This window comes from Cololabis saira, chromosome 18 (assembly GCF_033807715.1).
Source record: "Cololabis saira isolate AMF1-May2022 chromosome 18, fColSai1.1, whole genome shotgun sequence".
NCBI lineage: Eukaryota > Metazoa > Chordata > Actinopteri > Beloniformes > Belonidae > Cololabis > Cololabis saira.
The window spans coordinates 26,807,167-26,833,187 of record NC_084604.1 but is presented as its reverse complement, the minus strand read 5'-3'; the positions used below and the strand labels follow the sequence as shown (position 1 = coordinate 26,833,187).

The window sequence follows — 26,021 nt, the reverse complement described above, 5'->3', positions numbered from 1 at the left end:
ACCTCTTGTGTACTTTAGATACGTTGTTTCACTGGTTACTTAATAACCTATTGTGAGAAGTGAGGTTTTACTGTACCTGTCCATGTCTGGGATCATTTATCAGTGCCTCAGGCTTGATTCTGAATATAGCAGGAGTCCTGCCGCACGGCAGGCTGCTCACTAATTAGTGCTTATATTTTAACCCCGACCAGGAGGAGGGAGTGCTAAGCCTGAGCATCAGACCCACGTGCGTGCTTGGTGAGTGATGAGCTTCGGTGTGTCCTGCTGTGACCGTGATCCCAACTGCTTCCTCATGGCACAGGCTAGACAGCTAAAAGATCATTTCATTTTATTTTTGCATTATTGTTATTCTTTTTTTGGTGTGTTTTAGTCCCCATGTGACCTAACAGAACAGTAAAAAGTAATTTCCCTCATAGCTGTGATTGAAACCTATGAATACCTCTTGGTGCACCCCCCCCCCCCCCTCCTACACAGGAATGTCCATTGTCAAAACTGCATCCTCCGCACTTCTGAAGTCATATTCACCGCCATCATGACTCAGCGGGAAGGGGAGGGGTCTCTTAGTTTGCCCCATGAGTCAGGATTCATCCAGTCAGACCACCTTGAGTCAGCTCCCCCATATCATGATCCATCAAGCTGCTTAGGGGAAGCAGACAGATGGCACGCGAAGGCCCCCCCCACCGGGTGCGTGACTGCATGCGTAGGCTTCGTGGGAACAGGTGCCCATGTGTGACAAATCATTTCTTGCAACTCCTGCCATCACTGGGTGGGATTGGCAGACGGTCTGAGAGCCTCTGATAGGGGGTAAACACTCATGTGCTCCGGGGCAACACCTTTGTGCTTTGAGAAATTAATCAGGCCTAAATGAAACAAGAGATAATGATGAATAAGTCCACTTGAATGAATTAATGAATTGTTTATTTCGGTTACATTACATTATTTGCAATTCAAACTGTGTGTGTTTGTGTAAATGACAAAACACTTTCATACAAGTTTACACTCATCAGTTTCACACAAAAAACAATAATAAACTCTGTAACCGAAAAAGGAATAGGCTGAAGCCAAAGCTTATATTTGCCTACCCTGTACTTTCCAACAGAAAACCCAGATTATCTGCAATATGAAAAGAAACAAAAAGAGAAATTTCCCTTTAAATTGTTCTGCTTAACCAAATTATACTCCAATCATTTAGCATTGTAATCCTTAATTATTTTACTTTTCAATATTTTTTTTAAAATTCAACAGAGATTTACACAGTTTCACTTCATCACTAAGTTGATTCCATAATTTGACTCCCAAAAATGAAACACATCTATATTTAACATTAGTCCTCACACGACATCTTTCAAAGACCCACAGCCTTCTTAAATTATAATTTGTTTCTCTTAATTTAAAGAAATGCTGAAAACAAGCAAGAAGGCTATTATTCTTAACTCGAAACAAAATTTCTAATGTTTTTAAATATACAATATCTATGAATTTTAATATGCATGACTCTACAAATAATGTATTAGTAGTGTCACGATAAGAAACTTTATTTATTATTCTTACAGCTCTTTTCTGGAGTTTAACTATAGGGTCTATATAAGTTCTATACGTATTCCCCCAAACCTCCACACAATATGACATGTATGGCATGATAAGAGAGAAATACAGTATGTGCAGACATTTTTTATCCTTTATCTTAATATAATATATAATGCAGAGTCACAATATAAGTCACCTGAGGGATCTTACATTTTAAGATCAAAGGGTTTGCATTATATTAGAGAAAGAGTCAACTATTCTTTTCAAGCAAGTACTTGGCTCAACTACCTTTTAACAAGAAGTCTCCCGGAGAACAGGAGGCGCCCGGCACGGATAAACAACAAACACTGGAAGCAAGCAGCCTGCATCAGAGATTCCAGGGGAAAGTTGAAAGTACAGGAAACAAAGGACCCCAAGTCATGCCGACCATACTCGAGAGGACTTTGCAACAACCATCGAAGATTTCCAAAGATCATCTCACATCTTAGAATTTTGGGTCAGAGACTAAATAATTTTCAAAGATTGGGGATCTTGCAGGGGGTCACCTTTTACAAGACGACATCAAGATTTCTTCTGTTGGTTGTTGACACAAATCCTGCACGAAACAAGACGAAAGACTTAGACGAAATACTGAACATGTTAGACTTTGTTATAATGCAGAAACACTTCCACCTTACATGCAGTACTCGAGTTGAGGGGGGATGAGGGGGGATGAGGGAGGATGGCATCCCCCCCTGAAATAAAAACGGTCAAAATCATCCCCCCTGTAAAACTGCCATCCCCCTTTTCCATCCCTTATGTCATTTCATCAATGAATGTGGTTTTACTGCTATTTCAACATTTAGAGTCATCACCAGAAAAATAACTTATTTGACAATTTTGACCTGTTTCAAGTAAATTTTCACTTGAAATAAGTAGAAAAATCTGCCAGTGGGACAAGATTCATCTTCTTATTACAAGCAAAAAAATCTTGTTCCACTGGCAGATTTTTCTACTTATTTCAAGTGAAAATCTACTTGAAACAGGTGAAAACATTTTTGTTTTTTCCAGTGATGAGTCTTGTTTTAAGTGTAATGAGATATTCTTTTACTAAAATGAAACATTTTAACTAGAAATAAGACAAATATTCTTGTTAAGATTTTGAGTTTTTGCAGTGATCCATTTTACTTATCCTGTGAAGGACAGAGTCATATTGATAAGTTCAGAAAACTGTTTTTTATTGTTGTGTTTTGATGTATTTGATGTAAGCCCAGTGGATATTTAAAGCTTACAGAAGGCTGCATTTAACTGCTGCTATGTCATTCCTGCAGTATTTCTGCAGGTGTTTTGGTCAGTGCTATTATTTGTAATATATTATATTATTTGTAATCAGCACAAATTATCCGTCCCCATATGATAAAATCCACCATCCCCCCCTGATTTCTTTTTTTACAACTCGAATACTGCTTACATGTAACAGTTAAGATCAGGGGGGACATCCCCTCATTCCACCACGACTGTAAATGATTGTCTTCTGACTGGAACATTGACAGTTCTTGTAGAAATCACAAACTCTTAGATCAGCATGAATGACATGCAGCAGCAGCCTGTGAGAGAATGAAGACTGAGAGAGGTGATAGATGATCTGTAAAGGAGGCTCCCCTTTACCATGAACTCAATCAAAAAGTACTTTCTTATAATTGTTCTAAAAATAGAGCGCGTCTTCTGTCAGAACGCAAACAGCTCCTGACAGAGCTCCTGCCGTGACATTTGGGATCAGCTAGCGGCTTCTCAGCCCATCATCCGGATGTTCTGATAACAGGGAATAACATTAGCCCAGTCCTGAGTAACAAGTTTCTCTGCATTCCTCGAGACAGGAGGCTCCTGAGCTTGCACTTTTAAATTGTGGTTAGAATTTAAAAAGCAATCCACAGAAAAGTCATAAATCTCTGTTCTGCAATCAAGACATGCTGAGGAATGCATTTTTTGAGAAATATAAGGGAAGTAAACTGTCTGAACCTTAGAGATCAAGAGTCAAATGAAGAGAAATGTGACTCAGAAGAAGCTGTGACTAAGATGGTTTGTTTGGGTTTGCTTGAAAAAAGAAAATAAATCTTAGTTAATAGTCAAACTAATACAGCTTTGAAATGATAGACAGGTCATTTATATTCATGTTAATATTCTTAATAAGTTGTTGCCGTGTCATGCTCGGGAAAAACCCGTAAAACAAATAGCCAACAAATAATATTCAGTCAGACACTCAAATACGCCAGAACATGATCGTGGCTGAAGAAATAAAAAAAGGTGAGAGATGAAACATGGAATTATGCTTAGTCATGGGCTCTTACTTAGCATGCAGCTGCTTTCTTAAAGAGAGTTTAACTCCCTTTATGCAATACTAAGGTCCAAGTCATGTGTCCAAAGCCTCAGCAGATTTCAGTCCAATCTCAGAGTGATTAGCCAGGCTTTTCAGTCTATCCTTAGCCACCCATGTATCTGATTAGCAGGTAGGGCCGCTTCTGCAGGACAGCTTCTGGACTGCTTTCCCATTTCCTCTGCTTGCAGTAGTTCTGGTGTTTTTTTTTGCTTTAGGAGTTTGCATCTCACATTCTACAGTTTTGGGACTATATTTTAGCCTCTTTTTTCCCCCCTTTCTTTAACTGTCTGGATAATGGTTGCGTATGATGTAAGTATCCTTCTTCTGGGTGTTTGGTGTGTGTGGTTGGTGCGTGACTGCTGTATTGTTGCAATTATTGCAATTTCTAAAACATGGAATGTTAACATGAAAATTGACTTTTGCTCTCATAGAAGATCAGCCAGACACCTTCTTAGTGTGATTCTTAGTGTGATTCCAGCAGAGAAAAGATGCAATAATCTTCTTAAACTGGGAAACCTCTGACGACCTGTGTGCTGGATGCAACTTTAACTGTCACTGTCAAACATTTTAAATGCATTCAGGCCAACAAACAGCAATAGGTGTTAAATCAATGTTGACTTATGGTCACAAAGGTTGATTTTTGGTTAAGGTCAACGATTGATGGTGGGTCAAACATCAATCAATCATCCAATTCTAATGCCAACGTGTAATCAATGTTTAATCAGCATATTCTGTTTGTTGCAGACATGGCTTCAACATGGATTCAATGTTTCTGCCTAACCATATTTAAACGTTGAGTCACAGATATTTTGCTATCAGGGACAACTGCTCACACATAGTCTAAAGGGATTCAAGGCCAGATAAATAAAGACTATTACTAGACTAATACTTTTTAAATTTGAAATTAGCTGCACATCTTTTACATCTCATTAAATGTCAATGTTGAAAAAACAAGGCATATGCACTGAAATATGTGCAAACTAGACCAGAGAACTCTTCATTGTGAATTTGCACCCACAGTCCAACTTCATAATAATCCAGCTAACTCATTATAATGCATTTTTATCCCCTCATTTTATCATTTTAAATTCTTCCTTGTCTCCTTGCAAACATTCACTCTCCATAAGTGTAATTAACAATAACAGGCCTCCTTACGACCACAGGAAGAATATAGGACATTGTAAACCGTATACTACAAGACTTACAGTACAAACCCCGATTCATGGCTGTATTAACGATTTTTACTGAAGGCGCTCAAATGCATTTCTTTGTTTCAATGTATGTAGGTGTTTAGGTGCAACCCAAAGGTTGGTAACATGATGTACAGCACATGCAGTATTCAATATCTTTGCCAGCACATTTGACTTCAAGGACAGTTATTATTTTACTACTACGTCTACCACATAGCTAATACTAAAACAAGGATGGCAGCCAAATCTGCTCTTTATAGGAGTCAGTCAAGCTTAGCCTATTTTACCATTTCCACAATTTCCAGCTTTTTATTTGCATTTCACGGCGGGCTTGCATCCCTGCTCATCAGGAAACAATGGGCTGTCTTTACCTCTACTTATTGCCACATTGAGAATGCATTGTGCTTCTTGCAGATATTTTGGATTTTTGTAAGTAATCCTTGCGTTTTAATTGCAGGAGAGGCTGGAAAACAAGAGAATGTAGGGACAATCACAGAGGTAGCGTCCACTTCCTCTGCTTACAGACTTAAGCTTGTTATTTAAAGTCACTTGGCAGATTTATTTGTGGCTGTATCCTTATTATCCCTGCCTTCATTTGCTGTTTGATCTTCCCAGTGCTCGGTATGTGACAAAAGCATCACGTGTATGGGGCTTTAGAAAGATACAGGGAGGTGCAACGCCGACCTGTTATAACATGTAGATTAATTTTTACTCTGCAAAGAAGATAAATGAAAAATGAAGTATCATCACGGCAAAAGTCACTGTCCTCTAGGTGAAGATCTGCTTAGATTTGCAGACACGCAAGTAGCGTGACATCCAGAACTGAAGAAGATTCTCAGAAGAGCAGCTTCCAGACACTTTTCACTGTCTCTCAGTAGAGTATAAACCTGGAACATGTTATCCCGATTAACTCAGAGACTAAGAGCTGTGTCTTTGCAAGGATTTCATTGACCGACAAGTCTTATGTCATCCTTTTTATTTTCTGCATTGTGCTGCTCTGGCTGTTTCTCAATATGCATACCTGTGTCTTGTGATCTCTGGAGTCACAACCGAAGTACTGTACCAATTTAAAATTTGACTCTAGTCAAGCACAGTAAAAACCTCCCGACCCATTTTTATCCAGACGAGGTTTGTGATGTCAAAGTTTCTCTGAAGGCATTTTGAGAAAGGAGTAAATGAGGACGTTATAACGCTGTTTTTGTGCAACGGCAAATTTTCTGATTTTAGTTTTTTCCCTTTTTCCCCCATCAAACTTTTTTTTACAACATGGCGGGACAAAAAGTAACAGATCTAAAGACTTTTGCCAGAGGAGTCTTTGATCCGGTTTGAGTCATGCAAATGCTTAGTGTTTACGTTCGGATAAACTGTAGATGTTTTTTGAATACGTCCTAGCTCAGCTGCGATGCCTTCAAGTACACAAGTGTGATGATTTTCCAAATGGAGAAAGAGCCAAAGTATATTCTTCTGAGTAGTACTTGCCAAGTATGAACTACCAAGTATGGAAGTCCAAACTTGTTTGTCATGTTTGTCTGACTATAAGAGGTTTAGTTCAACTGATATCAGACAAAGATGCATTTTGAAACTATGATTTTAGTCATACTACATCTGATAAACATACTGACTTACTGAATCTCATTCTGATTCTTATTCTGACTTAGGCTCATGAGAAAAGCCTAAAATGGAAGTGAAATGCAGGAAAATGAGGATAAAAAGCTGCATCTGTAGCTAAAATTATTGCTTGGATTTCTGTAAATGTTTTTGTTTCTTTTGCCTTTACACCCAAACATCTCATTTTAAATAGATGAGATACTTTTAGTTGTAGTTTTCTAACGTAAATGGCAATCATTTGGATCATTTCTGTTTTTGTTTTCTCTCTTATTTTCCACCTCTCTTCTAGTCTTGTGTGAGCCATGCGGATGAATTATGCAACGCTTTTGCATAAGCATCCCAGGATAAACATGACAAACCTCTGTCACTGTTTGCCGCAGCTGACCTCCCACCGCCTCCTGCTCACCTGAGGTCCCAAACCTAGCCGTCAACATCCCAACCCACCAAAAATGTCCTCCCACAAACGCAACTTCCAGTGCTTCAATGCTGTCGGGGGAGAGGGCAGCCACAACCCTTCCCTCCCCTTCAAGCATCACACCCCCCAGCTGCCCAGGATCTCCCAACATGGCATGACAGCCCATCACGACCTCCTGGATGAATGCTACCTCTGTGCCGAATACAGACACGCCCAGGCCGTGGAGGCAGTGGAGAGCCAGTCGTTACCTTTCTATCACGCTCACCCACCGTATCACCACTATCATCCGCATCAGTATGTCCTGCCAAGCAGACCCGAACAGGCACCCTTGGGGCACGAACGCCACAGTCACCATCACAGACATAACAAGAGGGTGGTGCTGGTGAAGAACAGTGACCCCTCCTTCAGGAGGACCATCATCTTGTACCGCAGGAGTCTGCGCAGCTTTGGTCTTTTCTTGGAGGAGGTTTCTGAGCTCATGCAGTTCCACATCAGGAAAGTCTACACTCAGGAAGGCCGCAAGGTGAGCTCAAGAAGATCTGGTAGTCACATGCAAAGTTTTCATGTCTTTCTTTTTGTGGTTCTGATCGTAAATAATTATTCATGCTTTTACTTCTGGTGCTGAAGCGTTTATGAACAGAAATGACTCTATCCCCGCTTACATTTGACAAGATCCACATCCACTTGATTTGCATTTTCTCCATTTAGTCATCCCGTCAGTTAATATATGGAGGACCAACGCTGACATAATTACAAAATAAAGGCAGGGAAAGGAAACGGAAAAACGAAATATATACATGTTTTCACGAGAATGCACATATATCCATCCATCCATTATCTTACCCGCTTTATCCCTTGCGGGGTCACGGGGGTCTGCTGGAGCCTATCCCAGCTCATTTTAGGTGAGAGGCAGGGGTTACACCCTGGACAGGTCACCAGTCCATCACAGGGACACATATAGACACACAAACCATGCTCACAATCACACTCACACCTACGGGCAATTTTAGAATCATCAATTAACCTAATATGCATGTTTTTGGACTGTGGGAGGAAGCCGGAGTACCCGGAGAAAACCCACGCAAGCACGGAGAGAACATGCAAACTCCACACAGAAAGGCCCCTGCCGGGCCTGGGAGTCGAACCGGGGACCTTCTTGCTGTGAGGCAACAGTGCTAACCACTAAGCCACCGTGCTGCCTAATGCACATATAGGAAAAACAAAAAATATCTCTATATTTCTGCATTTATTTTTAATTATGTCAGTTTTGGTCCTGCATACAGTAGATTTGCAATCAATTTAAAAAGATCAACATTACTGCTATAAGCACAAATTACGTGCATACAACAGGCATATTCAGCTAAGCTTTTAAAGTTTAAAGAAGATGAATGAAGGTTTTCATTGTAATAATAATAATAATAATAATAAATTTAATTTATAACGCACTTTCCATTCGAGAATCTCAAAGTGCTACAAGAAAGTAAAAAATAAAAAAAATAAAAAATAGAAAAATAGAATAAAATCATTTATCATAGCTGGCATATGCTTTCTTAAAAAGGTGGGTTTTGAGCCCTCTCTTAAAAGAGTCAATTGTCTGCGGTTCTCTCAGGTGGGCGGGGAGGGTATTCCATAGTTTGGGGGCAACGGAGCAGAAGGCCCGGTCTCCCATTGTGACCAGTTTAGTCAAGGTGGGTTTGAGGAGGTTGTTCTTGTTTGCTGAACGGGTGCGAGTGGGGGGCTGAGGATGGATCAGTTCCTTGAGGTAAGGAGGTGCGTTGCCATGGATGCATTGGTACGTGAGTAGGGAGATCTTGAATTCAGTCCGGGAGGAGATGGGGAGCCAGTGCAGTGAGTGGAGGATGGGAGTGATGTGGTCATATTTGCGCACTCTCATCAGGATCCTAGCAGCACTGTTCTGAATGTATTGAAGCTTTTTGAGGCTCTTGCTTGGGATCCCGATGAGAAGTGCGTTGCAATAATCAAGCCTGGAGGAGACGAAGGCGTGGACCAGTTTTTCTGCATCTTTCGGGGATAGGATGGGGCGGAGTTTGGCGATGTTTTTGAGGTGGAAGAAGGATGTTTGACGGAGGTGATTGATGTGGGCCTCATAGTTGAGGTGTATAAAGCAATGGAAATGGGGACCCCCCCTCCCACACACACACACACAGACACACACACACACACACACACACACACACACACACACACACACACACACACACACACACACACACACACCTACACATTCAGAGTGTGGATCTCTCTCTAAACTCCATTAATCTTGGTCAAATCAGAGCTATTTTTGAGCGAGGAGAAACAGGTCAATGTTGAACCTCCCTCTGTTTTGATACCAAGGGTGTCTCTGAAATGTGTCTTCCACGGTGGCAATTAATTATCTTCACCTGGGCTTTGTGTGACCACAGGTGAAACCATTCATCTGCCTTTTTTTTTTTTTTTTTTTTTTTACGACACAGGGTTTTTAAATTCAAAACTGCACTGTCATCAAAAGCTGCCGCACATGAGCGGGACGAACTCAACAGAAGACTCAATATTCCAGGCTTCGTCTTTCCTCACATTTCATAGCTGCCAATAGAGAAGACAAGCAGATTCAATATTAGAGAGCACTCTTGAAAAAACACTTTCTAAGTTCAATGATATACAACTTATTTAGTATCCAGTGTCATGTTAAGGTGCCCATCACAAAAAGTGTTGATATTTTATTTGGTTCCTTAAGAACAAAGGCAAATCTCTGAGATAAATTAGTACATTTTACTGATGTGTTTAATTTAAAGCCAAAATTAGTGGCTCTCTGATACTTCATTACCAATAGTGTGGCCTTTGTGTCTTAAAAGCGGCAACAATCTCTCTGGCACATGTCTCTTGAAGGATCTGAACATCTTGGCAAGTTCTTCAAGCTCATCCAAATGGGCATTAATCTTGAGCTCACTTTATGAATTCTTGATGTGACTGAGACCTGGTCTCCAAGGGGGTGTTATTCAAAAGATACTGGACAAATTTAGATGCATGTTTTTGCTCACTGTCTTGTTGGAAGACCCAACAACGACCTAAAGCTGGACTAGCAGCAGATTTCTTTACATTATTCCTCAGAATAACAACATAATCCTCTTTTTTCTTTATCCCGTGCACCCAAACAAGGTTCTGAGTGGCTGGAGCAGCAAAACAGCTCCACAGCATTATCCTTCTAGCACCGTGTTTCACTGTGGGAGCTGTGTGGTTTTTTTTTTATGGGGTTGAAGGCATCTCTCCCTTATTTGGCCAAACAAAAGCTGGAATCCCTGTACACTGACAGCAAAAGTTTATTCTTATCAGCAAACTCCGATCAAGTATATACAACTTATTTAGTATCCAGTGTAAAGGATAAAGGACAGATTTCCTTAAAAATTCGAACTCAGATGTTCATGTTTTGATATGTTGCTGTGTGAGCAAAGAACTGTTTCATGGTGATATAAGTGAAAAAGAAAATAAGTGGGGTGCAAACAAGGCATTTAAAACATTCAATAGCTGAGAATTAAAAAGTAAGGTTTCAAAAAGTTATCTAACACACGTAAAGTGGATTGAAAAGTATAATCTGTCCTCCTGAGTTTATCTCAGTTCCAAAGAAGAGCACTGACGATGAGACATCATGGTCTTCTTGTTGCTTCTTGTTGCACTGTGCAATGAAAAGACTTGTCATACTTGTGCTATAATTTGTTCTCTCTCTAATAGTTTCTTGTGTCACTGCACATAAAAAATAATGATTAAAAAAAAAAAAAAATTCTGAACAAAAGGTTTCAAAAATGGCACTAACTGCATCTCTGTTTCAGATCGACAGCATTCAGAGTCTCCTGCAGTGCCCCGGTGTTCTTGTGTGTGTGGGACGGGAGCCCACTCATCCTTCCATCATGGAAAATTTCCAGAAAACATCCATTGACAAACTTCCAAAGCTGAGCGTGAAGCCGCGCTCCACTGGCTGCAGCGATGAACACGAGAGTAGGAGAACCAGTTTATTGTTCCTGACAATTTATTGTTCTGATATCTGTTAAGTTATTTAAATGATCAAAGCTCTGGAATCATAAACCTGTTCAAACCACACATAACAAGTACCGTATTTTCTGGACTATAAGCCGCACCTGTATATAAGCCGCATCTGCTCTATTTTTAAAAAAACAATAAAAAAAAGATATACAAGCCGCACCTGTGTATAAGCCGCATCCGCTGTATTTAAAAAAAAAAAAAAAGATATGCAAGCTGCAGATATTTATGTTGTTAGATTAGATATTTACTACATGTACAGAAGGATTTTGAACTGTAAATGATGTACATGTTTGTACCTAAATAGATCCTTTCCTATCAGTGTCTTTTAACACGGCAGCAACTTTGCTGATTAAAACGGGACAGAACCAAGAGAAAATAACCGGTATCTATTTATCTGTTTGAAATCTGCTTCTACCTACTTCTATCTGCTAAAGAAGAAGTAGTGTATTCTTCTTTGCATTTATTTTGTCTTAGTTTTTATTCTAATTCCGGCTGGCACTCCCCCGAACGGTGGAAGAAAAATCCACAGAACCTTTGTATAAGCCGCATGGTTCAAAACCTATGAAAAAAGTAGCGGCTTATAGTCCAGAAAATACGGTATCTTTATAGAAAAATGTATTGCTCTGTATGAAGTTTCTGTAAGATCCCGCATTTATAATTAAATTTTCTATTGTCTCTGTTCTTTTTTTTTTATTTCTTTTTTTTTTTATAAATGCTGGACGATAAACCAAGGACTCACCACAAAGCAAACCTTCATCCTTCCAAATATAGAGCCTGACAACAGAGCCACCAAGCAGTCCGTGTCGTCCGACAAGTCCGTTCCGGATGGGACGGACTCCCCGGACGCCGTTGATTCCTCCCCGCCCGCCGGTGACTGCGCGAAAGAAGAAGACATACAGAAACGGGTTCGCGTTAACAAGGACGGCAGTTTGTCCATGGAGATGAAAGTGCGCTTCAGACTGCAAAACGACGAAACTTTACACTGGTCGACTAAAGTAAAGAAAACTGCAGGTGGGACCTGCGAGTACGTCCAAGGGCAAAGTGACCCCTATTTTTCGCAGGTTAGTGACAGGAATTCGGAATCTGAAAACGTCTCTGCTGACGAGGCGTACGTCACTCAGCGCTATCGAAGGCATATGGAGGAGCCTCACTGCCCTCACTGCTGCAGTCACTGCCAGGATTATGACATGTGGAAAAACGTACCTGGGACACATGGTGGAAGCCGCCGTATTCACACTTCTAGCTCGAGCGCATCCTCGCATACGATGGTCTCTCGAAAGACAGTGGTAGAAAGGCAGACGGTGTCCAGATCAAGTGAAGAGATGGCAGATCAAGTAGTGGAGCGGCAAATGTGTGTGAAGGAGACTATCGAGGCAGCTGAAACTGTGGAGTATTGCACCATTAGGAGTGAGATGAGCTCATCAAAGTGCGATGTTCAGTCTGTTGGATTGTATGACCCAAATGATCAGCGTAATTTGAATGCTGCTCAAACATCAGAGCAAGAAGACCAAGCTGAAGCTTCTAAGAATAGCAACTCAGAAACAAAAGAGACCACTGAAGGTGGTTTGTTGGACGCAGGGTCGCCGATGCCGCAGCCGTCCACCAGCCCCACAGGCTCTAGCAAGTCCAGAAATTCAACAACATCCCACGTCTGTCAGTGTGGCAGATCTGTGGACCAGGACGATGAAACAAATGGAGAAGCCGAGACACAAGCTGAAGAGGAGGGTGAGATACAATCAAGTGCCATGTCTGACAAATCAAATGCCTCTTGCTCATCAAATGAGTCTGCAGTGCAACGATGCAACGATAAAGACGGGAGGGGGTCCAAAAGTGCCATGTCAGTCCGCTCGAATGCCTCAACAAGATCCAGATCTGTTGTTTTAGAGGTTGCAGCAGAAGGAATGCAAACAGGTGATGATGAGGAAACACAGGAGAGGCCATCTAGCAGCAAGTCTGCAAAGTCTTATGTGGAAACGGAAAGAGCGTTGAGCTCTATATCAGCGAGATCCAAAGTATCAATCAACTCAAAAGCATCAAGAGTATCCTCTGTTTCAGGTGAAAATCAATCGGAGTATGAATCAGAGTCACCCAGTGCCATGTCATCAATATCAAATGTCTCTGCAGAATTAAAACACATCACATCTGAGGCATCTGAGGAAGAAAGCAATGAAGAAGATGAAGAAGATGAAGATGAAGAAGATGAAGATGAAGAAGATGATAGTGAAAATGAGCTGAGAGCACAAAGCGCAAAATCAGAGATGTCCAATGTTTCAGGAAAGTCAGGATTGTCTGAGGCTGCACCTAAAGAAAACTTAGAGGCCGATCTAGATGAAAATAAGGCGGGTGAAAGAACACAAAGTTCATTATCTGCTAAGTCTGCCAAATCAAATATATCTACAGCTATAAAATCAACAGGCCAGGAAGAAACAACTGTAAGAACAACTAGTGCTATGTCAACTAAATCCAATGCATCTGCAATATCTAGAAAATCCAAGAGCCCTCAGCCTCACGCTAAAGAAGCTGCGGATATGTCCGATGACGTAAAGATAGAAGCTGAGAAGGAGCAGAGACCACAAAGCACGCTGTCAGTAAAATCAGCAAAGTCTGCAAAGTCAGATAAGTCTGCAAAATCTAGCAAATCTAAAATATCCGATGTTCCAAATAATGAAAATGATGAGGATATTGAAGATGATGAAGAAAGTGAAGGAAGAGAAATAAGTTGTAATGATGATATTGAGGAAACAGTAGACACCGCTGAAGGCAGGTCTAGTGCCATGTCAGCTGCGTCAAAATCATCGGCGTTATCGAGTAAGTCAAAGGCCCGCTCAGATGGGCTCAGAGAAACCAGCAATGATGAAAAAGCAACAGAAAGAGCGGGGAGTGGCATGTCGGTAAAATCTGCTAGGTCAAATACTTCTGTACGGTCCACAAAATCGAAAGCTTCTGAAGTTCCCCAAAAACACAGTGACAATATCAGTGATGAAGAAGATGCTCAGCAAGACACCGCCGGGAGATCAAGTTGCATGTCAGAAAAATCAGTCAAATCAAACATTTCAGCAAAATCAAGCAAGTCAAAACATATCAATGAGTCAGACGGAGAAGATGAAGCAGAGGAAGAGGAGGAGGAGGAGAGGGCACTGTCAGTGAAATCAGCAAAGTCACATGTGTCAGCAAGGTCAACGCGATCAAATGCTTCAGCTAAAACTAATCAGTCAAAGCCCGGTGATGTTTCAGCGGAAGGACATGATGCTGATCACGGAGAAAGAGCTCCAAGCAATATGTCCAGCGTGTCTGCAAAGTCTTCAAAGTCAAACACTGAAATCGTGAAATCAGTTCCAATTGTAATCAGTAGTGATGCTTCTGAGGAAGGAGTTACTAAAGAAGAGGCGGACGTGAGATCAGTCAGCTCGATGTCTGCACAGTCTGCTAAGTCAAATGTGTCTGCAAGATCAAACAAGTCACGTGGCTCCACTCGTCCTCCAGCTGATGGAGACTCTGAGGTCCCTCCTGAAGAAAACGATGGAGGGCCTGAAGACAGAGCAGCGAGCAGCATGTCAGCCAAATCAGCTGAGTCACATGCAGAGAGAACGCCGAGCGCTCTGTCAACTAAATCGTCAAAATCACAGGCTTCTAGAAAATCTGTCAAATCAGATACTTCTAAAGTTGGTTCAAGCAGAAGTCCTGATGAAAGAAACAATGATGAGGAAACTCCGGAGAGAGCGCAGAGTGCTCTGTCAACCAAAAGTGTACGGTCCAATTATTCTGCAAAGTCCACTAAGTCAAAAGGACAGGATGGTCCAGCGGAGGAAAACGTGTCTGATCACGAGGACCATCTGGAGAGATCTTCAAGTAATCTATCAGTGAGGTCTGGAAGATCAAATGTCTCGACAACATCTAAGAAATCCAAAGGTGTGGAAAGTTTCTTGGAAGAAAATCCTGAGGAAAGAATTGTGGAAGGAGAGAGTGAAGGCCGACCGGTGTCCGCTCAGTCGGTGGACTCCAGTGTTTCTGCAAAATCCAACAAATGCAAAAGATCGGCTCATGCTCCACAGGAGGAAGGCTCAAGGAACCTCGATGAAGGAAATCTCAAAGCGCAAGCTGAGGAGAGACCACCAAGCTGCATGTCAGTCCAGTCAAATGTTTCAAAAATCTCAATAAAGTCTGCAGAACGACCAGCAAGTGCTCTGTCAGCGAAATCAGCAAAGTCACGCGCTTCAGCAAAATCAGTCAAATCAAATGTCTCTGACCTTAAATCTGCCCTAACCCCTGGAGAAGAGGATGCTGATGAAACTCAAGAGAGAGCACAGAGTGCTTTGTCAGTCAAAAGTGCAAAGTCATCAAATTCTGCTAAATCTACTAAATCTAAAGGAGTGGAGGATCTGGCAGAGGGAAACATATCTGATGAGAAAGAGCATGTGGAGAGAGCTCCGAGCAATTTGTCAGTCAAATCAGGAAAATCCACAAAGTCAAATATTTCAACAACATCTAAGAAGTCAAAGGTTTCTGATGTTTGCTCGGAGGCTGGAACAGAGGATCTTGAGGACAGAATTGTTGAAGGGGAGAGTGAAGAGAGATCTAAGAAATCGCAATCCTCAACAGATATTCTGGTGGAAGGCGGCTCGGCAGCCGATGATACAGAGAGTAACAAAGGTGAGGAGAGACCATCGAGCTGCCTGTCAGCCAAATCACTCCAGTCAAATGTTTCAGAAATGTCAATAAAGTCTGCAGAAAGACCAGCGAGTGCTCTGTCAGCGAAATCAGCAAAGTCCCGTGCTTCTGCAAAATCAGTCAAATCAAACCTTTCTGTTCGTTCAGTCCAAGACCCTGATGAAAGTAACAATGAGGAGGAAACTCCCGAGAGAGCACAGAGCGTTCTGTCAGCAAAAAGTGCAAAGTCAGCAAATTCTGCAAAATCTGCAAAATCAAAAGGAGGTCCGGCAGAAGAAACCGCGGCTGAGGACAACAAACATGTGGAGAGAGCTCCAAGTAATTTGTCAGTCAAATCAGGAAAATCCACAAAGTCAAATATTTCAACCGCATCAAAGAGTTCAAAAGTTTCTGAGGTTTGCTCAAAGGGTGGGGTCAATGATTTTGATGAGAGAATCGTTGAAGGAGATAGTGAAGGAAGACCTGTGTCCGCCCGGTCAGGCGACTCAAAAATGTCAAGTAAGTCAAAGCGCTCCTCTCGTGTTGAAGTTGAAGGAAACTCAGATGACATCTCCGATGAAGAAGAGCCCGACAAAGAAAGACCATCGAGCAGCATGTCAGGCAAATCAGTCGAGTCAAATGTTTCAGAAATGTCTATAAAGTCTGCAGAGCGACCACCAAGTGCTCTGTCAGCGAAATCAGCAAAGTCCCGTGCTTCAGCAAAGTCAGCCAAGTCAAAAGTGTCTGATGTTAAATCTGTAGTAACTCCCGTTCTTCCGAATGAAGAAGATTCTGAGGGTGAAGCTAAAGAGAGGGCAAAGAGTGCCATGTCAACCAAATCTGCTAAGTCGAGGACTTCTGCTAAATCTACCCGGTCAACGAGACTTGATGGCCCAGATGAAGAAACTGGAGCTGATAGTGAAGAACACACAGAGAGAGCTTCAAGCCATCTGTCAGTCAGATCAGGAAAATCAGCTAAATCAAATCGATCAAAGGCATATGCATACCCTGATACCACAAATGAAGATAGTGACGACGAGCTGAGTGAGGAACGAGCATATAGCTGCGCATCGGACAGATCAGCCCAGTCTCACGCTTCTGAGAGGTCTATAAAGTCTCCAGGCCGACCACTAAGTGCTGTGTCATCTAAATCAGTGAAGTCACGTGTTTCAACAAAGTCAGTCAAGTCAAATGTTTCCACTCATCGGTCTGGCACTGCTGCTGAGCATCCTGATGAAGACGAGGGTGCAGATGAGAGTGAGGAGAGAGCACACAGTGCTCTGTCAGCCAAAACTGCAAATTCTACCAAGTCAAAAGCACCGGATGGTCCAGCAGATGAGAGTACATCTGATCCCGAGGAACATGCGGAAAGGGCTCCAAGTCATTTATCTGTACGATCAGCAAAATCAACAAAATCAAACTTTTCTACGGTATCCAAAAAATCAGGAGTTTCGGAGGCTGCAAGTGAGCTCCTATCTGAAAAGGTAAACACTGAGAATCTTCAGGACGAAGACGCTGAAACCATGTCAGTAAGTTCGATGTCAATGTCTTCAGACAAGTCAAATATTTCTGCAAGATCATGTAGATCAAAACGCTCAACTGATGTTCCAGTCGAAGAAAGATTCACCAGACCGATGTCAGGCGCCTCTACAAGATCTATGAAGTCAGATGCCTCTAGAGCTCCTTCTGATATTGAGGGCACAAATGATGAAGAGGAAACTCAGGACAGATCAGAGAGTGCAGTGTCTGAAAAGTCAACTATTTCTGCAAAGTCAAATCCACCGCCGGTGCCGGAAAGACCTGCAAGCATGATGTCAATCAAATCCACAAAATCAGCAAAGTCATTTGTTTCTGAAGCATCTAAGAAATCAAAACCCTCTGGTATCTCATCTGAGTGCACTGATGCGGATAACGAAGGGAGAATGAGCTCCTTGTCCACTGACACCAACAGGTCAAACATTTCTTCCAGGTCAAAAATGTCCAAATACTCTGAAGTTGCAGCTGCGCAAACCTTCGACAGCCTGGATGAGGGCCGCGATGAAGAGAAAGACAAGGAACGTTCAGAAAGCTGCATGTCAGTCCGATCAAGACAGTCTCGTGTTTCTGAAAGATCCACAAAGTCCGGAGCCTCGGGTGTGGCTGATGGAGGTGCGGATGAACATGAGGGGAGAGCTCCGAGTGCTTTGTCAGCTAAATCAGCCAAATCAGCCAAATCAGCAAAATCCACACAGTCAGCCAAGTCTGTGAAATCAAGCGGGTCAAAAATCAATGATGAGAAAACTTCTGAGGAGTCAGATTTGGAAAATACAGAGGAAGAAACTGATGGGAGGTCACAGAGTAACATGTCAGCCATCATTAACAAATCAAACACTTCTGTATCCTCGAGGGGTACAACGCCATGTGAGGCACCTTGCGACGAAAGTGATGCAAATGAAGAGGAAAATGTACAAAGACCGTCAAGCACCTTGTCAGCAAAATCAGCAAAATCTGTCAGATCAACACAGTCAAGTGTTTCTGCCAAATCTGGAAAAACAAAAGACAATGATAGTGAAGAAAAAGATGTGGACAGCCTAAACCGAGTACCAAGCAAGACCTCAATCAAATCAAATACCTCAGGAAGGTCAAAGAAATCCAGAACCTCTGAAGTTTCCCCTGAAATTGGTTCAATTGCTGCTGATGAAAACGTAGAGGATGCTGATAGATCACCGAGTCCGACAGCTGCAACGTCAGAGACGTCACACATGACGGAGGATCAGAGAGAGAGGACTCCCAGTGTTTTATCAGTGAAGTCAAACATTTCCACGAGAACCACACAGTCAAACAGGTCCCGAACCACACAGACTGGGAAGACCGAACATGAAGAGGAGAGTGATGATCGAGTACGCAGTCCCATGTCAACCAAATCAGCTAAATCAAATTACTCAACAAAATCGACCAAATCAACCAAAGTCATTGCCCCTGAAAGACCTACTGATGGAAGTTCGGATCATCCTGATGATGCCGAAGAGCGACGTGAGAGAGCAATGAGCACAACGTCAGCAAAGTCAAACATGTCAGTGAGATCCAAAAAATCTAAAGTCTCTGATGATCCAGCAGATGAGAGTAATAATCAACTGGAAGGGAGCGGACTTTGTTCCACGTCAGCAGCATCAAATCAATCTGATATACTCAACAAATCGGAAGTCCCCGCTGTGAGAGTTGAAGGAAGCGAAGACAGATCACCCACAGCCATGTCCTCAAAGTCCAAATCTTCGTCACGTTCAAAGAAATCGACGACATCTGAGAAGCAAGGACAGAAAAGGGAAGGAAAGTCCCAAAGCTCTTTAAGTGTGCACTCTCATCTGTCTGTCAAAAGTAAAAAATCCAAAGTTAGTCAGAAGTCTGAAAGCAGTGTTTCTCCCCAACGTGCAGCGGAAGCTGTAAATCCCCCAGAAAAGAGTACACCCCGTTCACATGACGACGACCAACACACTACAACTGATAAAAGCAGTTCGAGGCATTCGAATGCAAACGAACGTCCAGTCCTTCGTCACACGCCGTCAAGTGATAGTGAATTGTCACAAACTCTCTCCGGTTCAGATATCATCAAGGATTTTTGTGAGAGTTCGGCAGCCACAGAGACAAAGTCAAACTCGTCAAAGAGGATGGTGAACGGTCAGCTGGAGGTTACGGACACGAGCGTCGCTGATACGAGTGACAAAAGCTCCACGCACAAGACAAAGGGTGCTGATGACTTTGATCTGGTCCCATCCATCCTCCCCAACGCATCCCCCACTGAGGTGGTAAATGAATGGCTGAAAACAATACCAGCCGATGGAGAGATATATGACATGGAGGAACTCACGGAGAACTGTGATGAGCAAAAAAAGGGTCCCACCGCAGAGGAAGTCAGTAAAGAGGAGGATGAGAAGAAAGACGAGTCGGCAGCTGATGAGTCAAATGACACAGGTGAAGGAGATGGGCTGAACAGTGTCCCTAATAATGACTGCCAAACGAGCGCAGAGGCCCCAAATGAAGATAATACTCATGGGGATGATACTTCAAAAATATTCCACTCCTCCATACACGTCATGAAGGTGCTTTTAAATCCAAAGCTTGACCGATGCAACAGTTTACCAGAAATCTCTCCCGTGTATGGACGCAAGCTGAGCACCTCGGCCAGAGGGCTTTTGGATTGCCTTGTGAAGTTACAGTTAATAGACCATAATCCAAAAAATGCAGATGAAAAGGATGCAAGATACCAAGAGCTAATGGGCATCCTTCAGTCTCTCTGGCTCTGCGATCCTCAGAAAAACGAGCAGGTGCAAAAGAACACTGGTCACCCTTATGGGGATGATGAGTACAATCAGACATCGTCCTCTGGTGTGGATGTCAACAGCGGCTCCACAGGCTCCGGGAAGAGTAGTGATGGACTGAAGAGTAGTAACGGTGTGAATGGTGATGAGTGTCAACCTCAAATTAGCACAGACATAAAGACGGTGCCCAATGAAACAGAAGAAGATGCTGAGAGAGAAGGAAAACAAGAGGAAGACGCTCAAGGGACGGATGATACAATCAGAAGCGAAGATAGTCCGAAGGAACCACCTGAAACACCGTCCTCAGACAAGAGTTCGGGAGATTCCAGCAGCAGTGGCCAAAAGCTTCCAGAGGAATACGAAACAGACTGTCAGATTGACGCCAGTTGCAAGAAGATGACCCAAGACCTGGATCCCATTTGGGTTTTAACCTTATTAACCAAAATACAAAAGCAGTTCATGGCACATTACATCAATGCAATGAAAGAGTTCAAAGTCCGATGGAATCTCGGAGATGACGATCAGCTTGAAATGATGATAAATGAGCTCAAAACAGAGGTTAATAAAAGAATCCAGACAAGCATAGACAGAGAGCTGAGGAAAATTCACGATCGAGGGGGCCTGCCGATTCCTCCCAAGGAAGCAATGTCCAGGTCCTCCACGACACAGGCAGACAACAGAAAACAGAGACTGAAGATCATGCTCCAGCAATCAGTGGATTCACAAGCAGAAAAAAGTGATGAATCTGCAGCAGAAACATCTTACAGCGACCAGCGCGGCGAAAACATAGATGAATTCTGCCCGTGTGACACGTGCACAAAGAAGAAAATGTCTTTTAGGCCAGCTATTCCAGCAGAAGTCAGGAGTGTTGCACCTGTTGCTATGGAATTTGATCTAAAGAGGATTCTGCTGATGAAGACTGGCGTGTCTGTTAACGCAAAGGTGGAACTCGACTGTGCATCTCTCTCTGGAGATGACAATGAAACAAATGCAGTAGAAAGTCTTGTGGAAAAAGTTATTGCTACAGCCATACAGGAAGTGCAAGGCGATGAAGTACACCGAGCCACTGAGGTCGCTCTGGCGTCTTCAGCAGATGAAAAGGAAGAAGATGATATGTGTCAAGGTGTGGCTCAGGAAGATGAATGGTCAGCAGCTGAGGAGTCAGAGAAAATACTTGCAGAAGATAAGAATGCGGAAGAAAAGAAAACAGAAGATGAAGGTGAGTCTAGAAGCGAAGAAGAAGGCAAAATTGAATCTGAAGTAGAGAAAGGTGAGACAGAGTCCGAGGAATCTGTGGCTGTTAGATCAGATGAACAACACTCTGATAACGAGGATGATGTTGAAGAAGAGGCAAATGTTGAGAGAGATGAGACTGATGCCAACACTGAAGATGAAACTGAAGAGAACATTCCCAAAGATGTCACCGAGAGAGATAATGAATTGCAAAACTATGAGAATCGGTTAGATCTTGGTGAGGCTGTAACAGTTCAAAATATTGCCGGCACAAGTGAAGATGAGCCGAAAGAAGATGCTACAGAACTTTCAGCTGAAGAGAGTTCTTCAACTAAACATGAAGCTGACAGTGAGGAAGAAAAGGACACACAGGATGATGATACAGCTGTTGTTGATGAAGTGGTAAAAGAAGAAGCAAAAACTGAAGAGGACACCACAGTGGAAAGAGAGGATGCAATCTCAGCTGAAGAAGAATTAGAAGAGGTTGAAAGTGAAGGCCCCACCGCTGAAGATGACGATACAACAGGGGAATCTGTGGCAGCAACAGCGGAAGCTAAATCTGAAGAAGAAGAGGAAAAAGATGAGGAAGAAGAGATGGCTGATAACAAAACAGTATTTTCTGTTGGAAATGAAGAAGAGTCCTTAGTTTCTGCAGCAACCACAGCAGAAGACAAGGACGCCGCGGCTGAAGCAGCAGTGACCATGACAGCAACAAGTGAAGATGCATCTGAGAAAGATGAGGCTGTAGATGAGAGCGGTGATGGCGAAGAAGAACCATGTACTGCAGGGGAAGATGACTCTGCAGAAAATGTAGATGCTACCACAGATGAAGATGAAACCCCTGACGAAAAGGAGGCCACAGGTAATGAATTATCAAGTGAAGTGATTGAGGATGCCACTGAAGACGAGCTTGAAGTGGAGAAGGAACCGGCACCGACAAGCGATGAGGATCTTAACAAAGACACAACAGAAATCTCTGCAGATGAAGATGGAGATGCAGAAATGTCCACCATGGAAGCTGTGAGGGAACATGGATTTCAAAAAGAACAGGTTGTGGAAGAAGGGATGGCCAGCGAGGAAGAGCCAATTCCTCCCACCAGTGGAGATGAGTCTTCGGATGGGGCAGACATGGTCGACGACTCATCAGCAGAACCCACTGAAATGGCGACAACTGAAGATGATGAGGCTCTAGAAAGACAGTCTACTGTCACTGGAGGAGATGAATCAAAAGATGACTCTGCTGACGATGAAACTGCTGCAGAAGATGCTGCTGTGGCAGCCTCCACCGATCACGAATCGGAGAATGAGGAAGCAGGGACGGCTGACGAAGGTGTCACTGGAGGAGATGAATTAAAAGATGACTCTGCTGACGATGAAACTGCTGGAGAAGATGCTGCTGTGGCAGCCTCCACCGATCACGAATCGGAGAATGAGGAAGCAGGGACGGCTGACGAAGGAAAGGAGCCCGTATCTGCCAGTGAATCGGACTCAGAGGATCTTGAACCTATTTCTGAAGCAACCACAGGCGATGATGAAAATTCAGCAGCAGAGACCTCTGTAGCAGCTACAAGTGAACATGAGTCCCAGAATGATGATGCTGAAGAAGAAGAAGAAGAAGAAGAAGAAGAGGAAGAAGAAGAAGAAGAAGAAGGAACAGCCACTGACGAGGAGAAGCTTCCTGCAATCAGTGCAGAAGAATCTGTAGATGAAACCAGTGGCACCCCCACAGCTCACGAATCATCAGAAGAACCAGACGAAGCGGGAACAACTGAAGACGAGACAGCTGCCGACAAAGAGATTGTACCAGAGAATGAGACTGCTGAAGATGAAACTGCAGCAGAAGGGAGTGAGGATGAGGAGGACGGAGAAGAAGCCAGCGCTACCAGTGACGGTGATTCTGAAGAAGATATAAATGCCACCACAAATGAGGACGAAACTGCAGAACAGAGTGATGTCATGTCAAATGAACAAGCTGAAAAGGACACTGAAGATGAGCTGGCGGTTGAAAAGCAAGATGGAGCAACCACAGCTGAAGATGAGCACGGAGGAGAAACCACTGTCGCAACCACAAGCGAACACGAATCTGAAAAAGATGAAGGTGTCGAAGAAGAAATGGATGAGAGTGAAAAAGAGTCAGTGACAAAACAAGTTAAGGATGATCTTGCTGTCACGAGCGAAGCAGGAGATGAGAGTGGAGAAGATGAAACGGGCGCAGCTACAACTGAATTTGAATCGGACAAAGATGCAGTTGCAGAAGACTCCAGTACAAGAGAGTCTGACTCCGAATATGCATCAGCTAAGGGCAAGGAGGTCACAAGTGACGATGGTGAAGCTGTTGGTGAAGCCACTGCGGCTGAGGAGGAAGATGAGACAGCTGGAGATGGGAATGAGGCTACTACTAGCAGTGGGGATGATTCTGCAGAGGGTGGCGATAACACCACGTATGATGAAACATCAGCCACAGAAAGGGAGAACTCAGGTGGAGAGGAAATCAACAAAGCTCACGATGAATCAACGGAAAAGGAGAACGAGGAAACAACAGATGGAGAAGAAGCTGATCAATGTGATGCAAAGGCTGATCGTGAATCCACAGGAGAAGAAAACTCCAAAGCTGGGACGGAAAACGAATCAGAAGAAGAAAGCCACATATCAGCAGTAGATGAGAATGAATCTGAAATGAATGAAACAGGACAAGAGGATACATCAAAGGTTACAGATGACGATGAGCTGGAAGACGAGGATTCGGAGGCTAAGCCTGAACTTGAGACAGTAGATGAGACTGCACACGACTCCACAGATGAAAATGATGCTAAAAATGCTGACGTGGCGTCAGATGAAGAGCCCCACGAGACGGAAACATCAGAAAAAATTGCAGAAAGCAGTGCTACTGAAGATTTTCAAGATGGAGAAAAAACAGAAGATGATAAATCACAGAATGAGGAACTAGCAGATGGTGAAACGCCTGGAGAAGAATCTGAAGAAGGGATGTCTGCTGAGAATGAAAGTGAAGACTGTGCAGAAGTTGTAGCAACAGGAGATGAGGGAGAACACGAAACTCCAGGAGAACAAGAAATAGAGAATGAGATTTCAAAAAGTGATAGTAAAGACGAATCCAGAGTAGAGGAGCTCGGAGTTCAAACTGAAAAGGAAGAATCCACAGATAATATAGGAGATGAATCTGTTGAAGATGAGACGCAACAGCTTAGAGAGGATAAGGAGGCGGTGAATGATGCTGTTAGTGAATCTGAGTCTAATCCTGATAAAGTTCAACAATTAAGCAAAGAAAGCGATATAACAGATCAGCATCAAGAAGGGAATCATAATCTAAGTGATATCTGTGAGGATGATGAAAAAAATCCCGAAGTCACTGAAAAAGAGGACGTGGAGACTGAGACGCCCATTGAAGACTGGAGTGAAAACCATGGGGATTCGGCTGATGGAGAAGACGAAGCAGAAGAGGATTCAGATGAACCAGAAGAAGAAGCTCATGATGAACCGCAGCCTCTTGCTGCAGGCAAGACAGACATCCATCAAGATACATCTCACAGAGCAGCCAAGGAAGCATTGTTAATGCCTGTTGATGCTTTAATTAAAGAGTGTGCTGAATCAGATGGCGCGTATGCGGATGCTGAAGATTCTGAGACAGAAACAAACACCCGAGAAGACACTACAAGCCTTGAGTCAAACAGTTCGAAGAAGACTCTGCCAAAGATAGGGAGAATTATTAAAGACTGAGATGCAAAAGGTTAAATGAAGGTCTCAAGTTAAATACTGTTAAGTAATAGATTATTAGTTATTCTAAATCAAAAATCATCTTTGAGAACAATCCTCGTAAGTCCTGCCAAGTAAAGCAAGCACATGTAATAGTCTAATATTACTCTTAACTCTCTGTAAGTACTGTATAATTAGTTGATGGTGAACAAGAATAAAAGGTGCATTTTGCAACATCATTTCTAATGTTGTGAATGCACTCCTGCAAAATTGTTCATGCATCAAAATGAAAAAGGGATCTTAAATACTTGAATGTATATAAAGCACATAGGAGGGTTGCATATTTTACATGCAAATCTCACTCAGAGCAGTTGTAGATGTTACATACTGTAACTTTGAGGCATAGTCTCAAAGGTAGGTTAAAGGATCTCTGGATGATGTCACATTTAACAAATACATCAATAAAGTGTGGAGGACTAACTCGTCCCTCCCACTTCCAACTGTGCTCCTCCAGAAAACACCCCCCAACATGAGCACGAACCCTCCCCCTGTTGGTGATTGGCTGCAAGAATGTTTGTTAGTTTGGATGGCAGGCCGCCTCCACTCTGTTTGTTTTCAATGAAGACCAGATTTTTTTTTAAATGATGTACGCACAAGATGGACAGCTAACAGCTGGTGAGATATTCACTGATTGTAACAGAAAATGTTCTGGGTTAGAAATAGTTCAGAATCACTTACCCTACCTTTTCGTTGTTTACTCTGTAGACTGGATATAATCTCTGACTGTTTTAACAATTTACAAAGGGAAAACATACACTTATTCTGTAGTTTCATCTTTAAATTGCTGCAGTGCATTAAAACCGTTCTTGCTGCTCAGCATGTTTTTTGTAGAATTAAGAACTTGTCTGGTTATATTTCATCTAATCCAAATACTTTTGTTGGTGTTAAAGTAAGAATTATATTTATATATATTTTTCTGATTGACATTGCACTCTTCTTGGACT

At 42.7% G+C, this 26,021-nt stretch overlaps 1 protein-coding gene across 1 annotated transcript; it reads left to right on the top strand.

The window, feature by feature from the left end:
* The first annotated feature begins 3,999 nt into the window (after positions 1 to 3,999).
* rp1l1b (rp1 like 1b) lies at positions 4,000 to 25,041 on the top strand. Its single transcript, XM_061746991.1, has 5 exons — positions 4,000 to 4,192; positions 6,971 to 7,619; positions 10,921 to 11,086; positions 11,864 to 17,119; positions 19,358 to 25,041. Exons 2-5 carry the CDS (start codon positions 7,131 to 7,133, stop codon positions 25,039 to 25,041), a joined length of 11,595 nt encoding a protein of 3,864 aa, XP_061602975.1. The 5' UTR covers positions 4,000 to 4,192; positions 6,971 to 7,130.
* The last annotated feature ends 980 nt before the right edge of the window (positions 25,042 to 26,021 follow it).

Excerpts from the sequence above, each read along its gene's own strand:
- rp1l1b (XM_061746991.1), top strand. The coding sequence starts at position 7,131 with ATGTCCTCCCACAAACGCAACTTCCAGTGCTTCAATGCTGTCGGGGGA. Across the intron at positions 7,620-10,920 it reads ACACTCAGGAAGGCCGCAAG|ATCGACAGCATTCAGAGTCT; the intron begins GTGAGCTCAAGA and ends TCTCTGTTTCAG. Across the intron at positions 17,120-19,357 it reads GGATGGTCCAGCAGATGAGA|ATATCATCAAGGATTTTTGT; the intron begins GTACATCTGATC and ends TCTCCGGTTCAG.